The sequence below is a fragment of the Helianthus annuus genome, chromosome 9 (assembly GCF_002127325.2).
Source record: "Helianthus annuus cultivar XRQ/B chromosome 9, HanXRQr2.0-SUNRISE, whole genome shotgun sequence".
In the NCBI taxonomy this organism is placed as follows: Eukaryota; Viridiplantae; Streptophyta; class Magnoliopsida; order Asterales; family Asteraceae; genus Helianthus; species Helianthus annuus.
Window position 1 is genome coordinate 61,203,005 of NC_035441.2, and position 10,205 is coordinate 61,213,209.

At 36.3% G+C, this 10,205-nt stretch overlaps 1 protein-coding gene across 1 annotated transcript; it reads left to right on the forward strand.

Moving 5' to 3' along the window:
- Positions 1 to 373: 373 nt before the first annotated feature.
- LOC118481724 (wall-associated receptor kinase-like 20) lies at positions 374 to 904 on the forward strand. The gene has a single exon (XM_035976939.1). It carries the CDS (start codon positions 374 to 376, stop codon positions 902 to 904), a length of 531 nt encoding a protein of 176 aa, XP_035832832.1.
- The last annotated feature ends 9,301 nt before the right edge of the window (positions 905 to 10,205 follow it).

The following is a 10,205-nucleotide window of genomic DNA, read 5'->3' on the forward strand; positions in this document are numbered from 1 at the left end:
GAATGCTCTTAACTTACTCTGAGTGAAGTAATTTTCAAAATCAGTTAGTTATTCTTTTGTACACCAACAGATATGATTAATTTACATCAGTGTTTAAACTTTGTTAAAGATTTTTCCACATTTTCATCAAATAATAATAAATATTAGTTCTCTTGGTAATATAATGTGAACATCAAAGTGACCAATAAGTTGGTATTATTTTAATGTCACCTTTATTGTCTATAAATTGGAGTTGTCTCAATGTTTTATATTCCTAAGTTCCATACTTTTCACATCCATCATGGTCTCTTTTATTCCTTTTGTTGTTTCTATTTTTCTCATGACCTTTGCACACCCCTCATTATCCAATACTGGCTGCCCAAAATGTGGAACAATGCGTGTTCCATATCCACTTAGCACCAATGAAAATTGTGGAAACCCGAAATACAAACTTCATTGCAACACAACCACCGGGCTAGAGTTTATTTCCGCTGAACAAGTTTACTATACGATCACTAGTATTGACTCAAAGGCACGTAGACTTGTTCTCCGCCCTCCACTGATTGACCAAGGCACATGTCAGTCTTCAGATTTGCGTGTAGGCGGTTTCAGACTAGAAGATGACTCCCCATTCAACATATCTTCGCGTAATACAGTTTTGTTGTTAAACTGTTCTGAGAAGATTCTCTTGTCTCCTTTGGATTGTTCTTCGAGTAGTATTTGTAGGCGGTTTGAGGAGAAAGAAAGAGTATGCGCGGGTTTACTTTGTTGCTCGTTTCTAAAAGATGCGTCGATGACAAATCATCGCATTAGGGTTAGGGTTGAAGGATGCTCGGCCTATACTTCTCTAGTGAATTTAACGCCTGGAGCTTTGATTGACTCGTGGAAATTTGGCATTGAATTGCAATGGGTGCAACCTTCCTGAACCTTTAGATTGGTTCTTGTTGGGATATTGTAGCATATGTGTTTTGTATGATATTGTTTGTGTATTGATGTTTGCATGTTTCTATAAATATTGTTTGTGTATTGATGTTTGCATGTTTCTATAAATAAGCCTTATGATTTGAATTCTTCTTCTTATAAGTGGTTAGGCCAAGTCTGTACGAAGAAGAGCTCGCGGAGACGTCTTTTAATAAAACGTCTTCAGAAAAACAAACAGTCTGCTCGTGGCAAATTCTGCGCGTGGTCTGCACCGCGCAGACAGAAGAGCCTGCACGGAGTTTTTCTAGAAAAAAAACAACACCTAGAATCACCAACATCATCTCCAACGGAAGATTTTGGAGGCCAACGGATGCAAACATGGCGCCTGAAAACTATTAGAGGAGACGTTCACTAGGGCGTTTGTTGAGCCATCCAGATTTTCATACGCATGATAATGGATGGTGGTAGGCCCCTCTCACATACAACCGTAACTTTTTATTCACACACGTAATAATATTTTACAACCTTTAAAATTATGATATTTACTATTTTATTTTTTTCTCCTACTAACCTTTTAAAAATTGATATTTTATGAAATTCCATAGTGCATTTATAAAATAATATTTTACAACCTTTAAAATTTGATATCAAAATTTGAATATTTTTTTCTCACGGTTAACACTAGATGTGCATTTTTTTTTCTCGTGCAGTTGATACTAATGTATAACTCATCAAGATCAAGTATTTTAAATTTTAACACCCCTTATTACATTGTGCAGGTTTTGTCCACTAGTTAAGATGCTATAATGTTTTAAGAAAACACAAAATTGAATAAATATAGAATAAATGTAGTGGTGGAGACGTGAGTCATGGCTTGAAAATCTCTTTATCACCTTTACAAAAAACTATTACGTATGCAACCTTAGCTTGCGCTTCGTCACACTCAAGGACCTCCTTCATGGATCATAACACTCACCCAGCTGATACTTGTTGTGATTGAACCCTATCAGAGGAACAGATAATTAAAGCCAAAACTGAATCAGAGCAGTGAATCCAAAATAAACAGATGTTATGTATACAAGTCTTTCCACTTAAAAGTGGTTTCAACATCTGATGATCTCCAATCCACTGATCTTTACATCTGCTGACCTACAACTGCTTATCAAGTTAAAGACTGATGAAGACTAAAGCCCTGCTGATCAATCTACTGCTATGGATCAAGCACCAGTGGCGGAACTAGCCTATTAAATCAGGGGTATCCTAAAAAAAATTTACCGTACAATCATACATTATAAAAAAACGACAATAAATAAATAATGTAAAATAAATACCTAACCAGTTGGGCCACAATTTCAATAATACTATTAATAATTTGGACAATTGGGCTACTGTTTTAACCGGGCTTCCTTATTCCACAAGTTTGGGTTGGTTAGGGGTATCCTTGTATTATTTTAAGGACATCCTTGGTCAGTGGCGGAACCATAACTTTTTAATTGGAGGGTCGTTATAGAATTTTCGTAATTTTTTTAATTTGTTAGGTTTATCAACCATTCTATTTTTATTAAAAAAATCAAGATGAATGCTCAATGCTTGATTTGAGATTTTTACCTATATTAAAAAAACATCTGATTTTTACCTTATCTTAAAAAGCATAACATTTATATATCTTTTTAATGTTATCATACAAATATTTATGACAAATTAGATAAAGTGAAAATCCCAATCAAATAAATTGATAAACTGATAAAAGTGTATAGAAAGTAATAAATAATTAAAAGAACTTAATTCACGCATACATTTTTTTACGAGGACAAAAGTAAATTACACATTGAAATCTGAATTTAGCATTGAAAGTGAATGACCCAAAGACCAATGAGTGTGAAACATTATTACTTTATCTGACTCTAGTCTAATGAGTCTATCAAATAATAGGTATTAAATTAAAAAGATAGATTAAACTAACAAGTCCCATAGTTCTCTTTCCTATTTACTTTCTTTTTCAAAAGACTCTTCAAGTTACAGAAGCCTCCGGTAACTCGTCAGAAAAATTCAAATCTCGCTATTTCACTCTTTTTCTTCACTTTTAACGGTTCTATGTAATATATTTTGAAGGGTCCAACTAGGAAAATTGTTTCTCTACTAGATAAAACCGAAAATAATAAATAAAAAAAACACTACGAATATGCACTTGAGCCGTAGCCTGTGCTACGGCTCCCAAGGCATTGGGTCCGCCCCTGTCAAGCACTGCTAGGATTACAACAGTGGAAGGATAAAACAGTAGTTTAGTTTGTTTATGTATTGTAATAAGTAGTTAGCATAAGTAGTGTTTGTATTAGATCAGTTGTTAGAGTTTGTTAGGAGGTTAGATGTCACTTTTATGATGACGTCAGCCAAGATGCTTCATTGGTTTGGGTGTGCCTATAAATAGAACAGTACCCTGTACTGTTCTATCAGCTCTCTTCATCACTTTCATTCATGTACGAACAAATCACTGTGAGCTCAGGCTGAGAGGGAGTTTGTCACATACTTGCATATTGTAATTAAATCTTGTAATAAATTCAAGCATTCGGTTCAATGGTAAACTTGTATGTTGAAAACAATTCTCCTGTTTGATTGTGTGCAAAGTTTGTTTCCATTTATATTCCGCTGCATTACTCGTTCATCTTTCATCTTATTTCAAACGTAAAACATAATCAATCCAAACTCAGATCCTATATATTTAATGTATTTTTTAAATCATTTTCACAATAAAATTGACAATGTTGCACTAGTATAATTTCTTACCTAGCTTTTTGAAGCGTGCATTATAATGTATTGTTGGTTGAGCTTTTTACTAACCCACTAGTATCTCATTTTAATCAAGTCCCAATCAAAGGGAGAAATTTGTAAACGAAAAAGGATCTAGGAAGAAAATGTTAGCTTGATGTACTTAAATATTAAAAAGAGTAAACTGTCATTTTGGTCTCTGAGGTTTGGTTACTTTTGCCATTTTAGTTCAAAATTCAAATCTTTTGCATCTGGGTCCCTGTGGTTTCAGTTTTATTGCCATTTTAGTCCAAAAATGAAATCAGGTCATACTTGTCTTATAAAATCTTGTAATTTGTCATTTTTCTCAGGGGTAAGCAGGTCATATTTGTCTTATAAAATATGATATTTATTTATAAAAAAGAAATGATCATTTTGCCCCTGCAGAAAATGACCAAATAACAGGATTTTTTTAGACAAATATGACCTGATTTCATTTTTGACCAAAATGACAATAAAAACGAAACCACAGAGACCCAGATGTAAAAAGTTTGAGTTTTGAACTAAAGTGCCAAAATTGACCAAACCACAGGGACCAAAATGGCAGTTTACTCTATTAAAAAATAGGTGCAGTTGTTTTTCAAGACATATGATATTAGAACAAAGTGAATATGAGGCTGGTACACACCTAAACCTAGGTGTAAAACCATTAAAAACTACGTAGTTTTGATTTAAAACCCTAAAAATAAAACTAAAACATACTTTTTTCAATGTTTTAAAAACCGGTAAATAACGGCCGGTTATACCGGTATTACCGTTTCCAGATGTAAATCCGGTACGAAACACCCCGGTAAATAAGTGAAACGGTATAAGGTTTGTACCGGTGGTAAAATCCGGTATACCGGCTTGAAACGTAATACCGGTACCGGCCCAGGGTTATTTTAGTTTGGGTTATTACTTATTTTTATTATATATGTTACTTATCTTACGTAATTTTTATATATTATGATTGTTCGTAACTAAAAGTTCTTATTTAATAATGTATGAAACGAAAATAGTTGATGTATTCAACACTTAAATGGTTTAAACATATCGTACACTTTCATTTAAAAGAGTTTGTTGGAAAATTGGATGACTTCGATTATCTTTTGGATTATTTTTATTATGGATTTACTTTTGGATTATCTTTTAATATGTAATGATGCATTTTTGGATTAACTTTTGAGTTGATGTTGTAACTTATGAAATTATAGAGTTAGCTAGTCAACCCGGTTTAACCGCTCGGTACAATCTGGTTCAACCGGTTGAACCATTTTTTAGCCTAATCCGGTTTGATTTAAAAACCGGTTTTTAAAACATTGACTTTTTTTACTCCTCGTTTTCGTTTTGCTTCTTTTTATCTTAATATCTCACCTTTCACCAAATATTTCCTTTCATCTTTAACATTTTTGAGTTATTATATTTTTTCAATGTCTGAGAGGCCGTTTGGCAACTTCCGAATAGTTAAATGCTGAATCGGTAAAGGTCTGAACTATTAAGAGGCAATATAATGCTTAACCATTCGGAGGCAAATGTCTGACCAATTCAGATTAGAGATCTTAACCATTCAGACTCAATATAATGCTTAATCATTCAGAGGCAAATGTCAGAGCCATTCAAAGGCAATTGTCTGAGCCATTCAGACATTTGCTCACGAAACAAACAATCTAAACCATTAAGTGCTCTAAACCATAAGTGCTGAACCATTAAGAGATCTGATACATTAAGAACCCCATTAAGAAGTAAACAAATAGCCCCTTAGTCACCGTTGCCAAGAGGTGAGAGCCCCATATACATATGCTAAAACTAATCGGTTAAACATTCAAAGTAAATTAGTGGATTCTTTATTCAATACTTCTTTGATTTCGGTCTAATCAAATCAAACAAAAAGATTAGTAAAACTTAATATTCAGAAGAAAGGAAAACAAAAGTACACAAAATTTGTAACCCTTTATTATAGGAGAAGGACTCAAAAAACTAAATATTAAATTATGATTTGTGATGGAATTGGAGTAACTGCTTGACGGTGAAATATATTTTGAATTCAACGAACTGTTATGGTGGAAGAAATTGAAATCGATGAACTATTATTTTTTTTAAAGTAAACTTCATTAAAACACAAGTCACCTCAAATCGAGACAGCCTAAACACACATTGTAAATTTACACGTTCCTTTAGTTCTAGACGTACACCACAAAAAACCCACACTTTTGACCTCACTGATAATACGATCTAACTTAACCGTGTTGTTGTTAAATCTCTCATCGTTTCTCGCCCTCCAAATGATCCAACACCCTAACCTGATGATACCCTTTAGAGCTTCTTTTTTCTGGCCTCTCAAACCAATATGATCGTGCATCTTTATAAGGTCTTTATACGAGAACGTAACTATATTATGGATCTTCCACCAATTACTAATGTATGGCCATAGCATTGAAGCGAAGTAGCACGCTGTAAACAAATGATCAACGGTCTCCTCCCGTTCTCCACATAACCCACATGTCGTATTATTATCGCCGATATTTCTCCTTTTTAGCGCAACAAGAGTCGCAATCTTTCCCATTTCAGCCCTCCAAATGAAAATATTGCATTTACTAGGAATCCACTTACATACATCTAGCACATACACGTCCGAGAGAATCCTATTCTTATCGAGAAGCCTTTTTACCGCCTCCGTACTAAACTCGTTATCAGCCGCACCATTCCATTCCCAAATATCTCGGTCTTGATTTAATTGAACCTGCAGTATCGAGCATAGAGTCACGAGTTCGTTGACTTCTAGGTCGGACGATAAAGGCTTTTTCCACCGCCACTTATACCTCTGATGGCTATCTTGACCACCGAAACAGCCACTAACTTTACATCCTTTTTCCATTTCCAATTTGAACAAATTTGGGAAACTCTCTTTTAATGGAATACCACATATCCACGGGTCCAACCAGAGGCAATATCATCACCACAACCAACCAAAGCTTTGTAGAAGTTCCTCGGGGGGGGGGGGGGGCGTCGACTGTGGTTTTGTTTAATGTTTGGACAATATTATACCAGACTCCACCAAGAGTTTTTTTTCACCGGAATGAATCCCCGCGATTCCTGTTATGATGTAAAGCCTCGATCTTTTTGCACCAAAGTTTGCTTTTGTTCGATAGGAATCTCCAACCCCATTTGGTGAGTAAGGAAGTGTTAACATTTCTTAGCTTGCTAAGACCCAACCCACCACTTTTTTGGGAAGCGACACACGATCCCAGGCGATCCAGTGCAGCTTTTTTACCGACCTGTCCCCACCCCATATGAAATTCCTAATTTTAGACTCCAAATCTTTAACGAATTGAACCGGAGCCTTACATAGAGAAAAGTAGCAGCTAGGCAAATCTCAAGGACAGATCTGATAAGCGTTACTCTACCCCGGATCGATAATAACGCCGCTTTCACTTTAGCAAGTCTAGCGTCAAATATATCATAGACTGCTTTCTTATTACTCACCCGGTTCATGTTCGCATCCACCATGTGACCGAGATATTTAAAAGGAAGGCATCCCGCTTGACATCCAACATCCCTAGCCATATCACTTAATTCCGTCGCTTGAGCACCAATGGCATATATATTAGATTTATCAGTGTTTATTTTAAGGCCCGAACAAAGGTGGAACATCCGAAGAATGCACACCACATTTTTTATGTTTGAAGAAGACCATTCCCCGAGGATAATTGCATCGTCCGCATATAACAAATGGGAAACACACGGGCCATTGGGAGTTTGAATTCCAGAGAAGGCACCAACACTCTTAGCCTTCTCGATCATGCATGAAATAGCCTCCATCATCATAATGAATAAAAAAAGGCGAGATCGGGTCCCCTTGGCGTAAACCTTTATAACATTGGAACTCAAAGGTTGGGGACCCATTTACTAACACAGAAGATCTTGTTGACTCGAGGATACCCATGATCCAATAGCACCATTTATCCGGGAACCCCATCTGCTTCATCATATTATTCAAAAAATTCCAATGCACGTTGTCATACGCTTTTTCAAAATCAATATTTAAGAAGAATGCATTCTTCTTGGTCTTTTCCCCCAAATTAGCGATCTCGTTAATCAAGAGAGGGCCATCTATTATATATATACCATTAACAAAAGCCGACTGAGATTCTGAGATAACCGACCCCACCACTTTTTTGAGCCGGTTGGCAAGGACCTTTGATATAACTTTGCTAATGATACCGATGAGGTTAATAGGATGATAATTTTTCAGCTCCACTGGGTCTTTCATTTTTGGAATTAACGCTATGAATGAGGAACCACATCCCGTACTAATCTTACCATTCTCGAAAAAATCATCCATAATGCCTTTAAAATCCTTTTCGAACAAATCCCAAAATCTTTTTATAAACTTCATGTTTAACCCATCAAGACCGAGGGCTTTATCGTCTCCACAATCCTTAATCGCCTCTTTAATTTCTGCCAACACAAATGGCTTTATCAAGAGCTCCTTATCGTCATCAGCCAACTTCTTAATGTCTTCACAAACCAACTTGGGCCTGAAACGGGCCTCTTCCTTAAACCTGTTTCTAAAAAAACACATAATTTCCTTTTTAACAAGCGTCGGTTTAGTGATCCATCTTTCTCCCATGTTTAAACCCAGGATCTGATTCGAGGCTTTCCTACTGTTGACATGGGCATGAAAGAATTCGGTCTTTTCATCTCCTTCCAGCGCTATAACAACCGTCCTAAAATACTTATAACATCCCTATACGTCCTAAAATACACCCCGTATACGAAAACCGGACCCGAAATACCTTTATTTTAATAAAAATCAAATAAAAACAATATTTTATGTCTGTCGCGGGGCGTGAGTGAGGGGACGAGTGGCGTAACCCGGTGCCACCACGTGGCATCAGCGTATCGAAGTTACTGGGTCGACTCAGCCCAGCTACACCCTACTCAACTTAGCTCGCGGGGCGCGAGAGCCCCTTTGTCTCTCTCGCGGGCCGCTAGGGACTCCCTGATCAGCCCTATAAATTGGAGTTCGACGTTCATTTGAAATTCGTTCATCACACAATTCTCACTCTAAATTTCTGAATAGCTAAAGTAATTCCCGGGTATTATACCCACTAAAATAGCGAAGCTATGCCTCGATGTAAGTATTATAAACCCCCGGTTACGTATTAGATACGCTGCTCGATTGATCTAGTGCTCTGTAACGCATGTCAAGGCTCTGCCTGACTCAGTCGTTGGAGTTCTGTCTCGGGGAGGGTATAACTAATGTAAATTTGGGTTATTATACTAACGCGTGTGCATTGTTTAAATTATTAGATTATAACCAGGAAGTCACAAGGAAATACCTAAAATAGCAGTGTGAGTAATCTCCTTTTTGTGTAAACCTTTTTGTGAGTAATTCCTCTTTTCACAAAGTGTTTTTAAAAAACCTCAATTGTTTTAATTTATATTTAACAGTGATTGAGTATTTGTAAATCTACAATTATCGTCGGTATGTTGGGGTTTTGTTTACAAAATTTGTTACTATACTGTGAGTAGTAACATTACCACCAGTCAGGATTGACAGTACCGTGGGTGGTAATTAAAGTAGATATAAACAAATGTAATTATTGGATTGCCGCAATGCTGTAAAATGATAAAACCTATTTTGATTAAACTGGGATTCACTCGCAAGTATTTCTTGCTGATAAAATGTTTTTAAAACGCATTTCAAGTAACAAAATGTTAAAGCCAAATAGAAGCCAGCTGTAGAGCACTGAAGGTTTGGAAAAGTGGCTATAAAAGTTACCTAGATAAAGAAGAAGTTTTATTTCAATAAATTAGGGTTTATCCCTAAAAACATGTTTGTAATGGAAACTTAGGTTTTTCCCATATATTTATAAATTATAAAATGTGGTGTTTTACTATGATAAAATATTTCCTAACTACGGTCATGATGAAATTTCCGCTGCCAAATTAATGATAAACACCGATACCACCATCTCCGAGTAGGCCGCGGTCGCCCGTGTCCCTGGGCAGGGGTCGGGGGTTGCGACAAGCGCCCACCTCGTTTTCGATCTTTGTCTCATATCAGAGCATTTTCTTAACTCAAAGTCAAGAACCACTTTTTTATTTTCCACATACGCCCATTCTTCTTCTTCATTCAGGTCTCGTTCCTCCATGTATTCTTCTAATTCTTGTAATTCTTCCTCCGCCTTATGAAAAATTTCCCCTTCCTTTTTTTTGATTCATCTCTCCACTCCTTGAGAGCCTTTCTAATTGAATTAAAAATTTTCATAAGCCCGATGTCAGTTGGTCCATCTTCACTAATCGTAACACTCGCCGCCTTTTCTACCATTTCCTGAAAGCCCGTGATATCAAACCACTAGTTGAAAATTCTGAAAGGTTTTGCACCGAAGTTCTTACTAGACACAGTTAGAACTAGAGGACAATGATCAGAATACATTGTCGGCAGCCCCCTTAAGCAAGCTTCTGGCCATTTGAAAAAGAATTTTGGGCAAAATAAGAATCGATCAATTTTACTA

Bases quoted from the DNA above. Each gene is read 5' to 3' on its own strand.
- LOC118481724 (XM_035976939.1), top strand. From the start codon at position 374: ATGCGTGTTCCATATCCACTTAGCACCAATGAAAATTGTGGAAACCCG.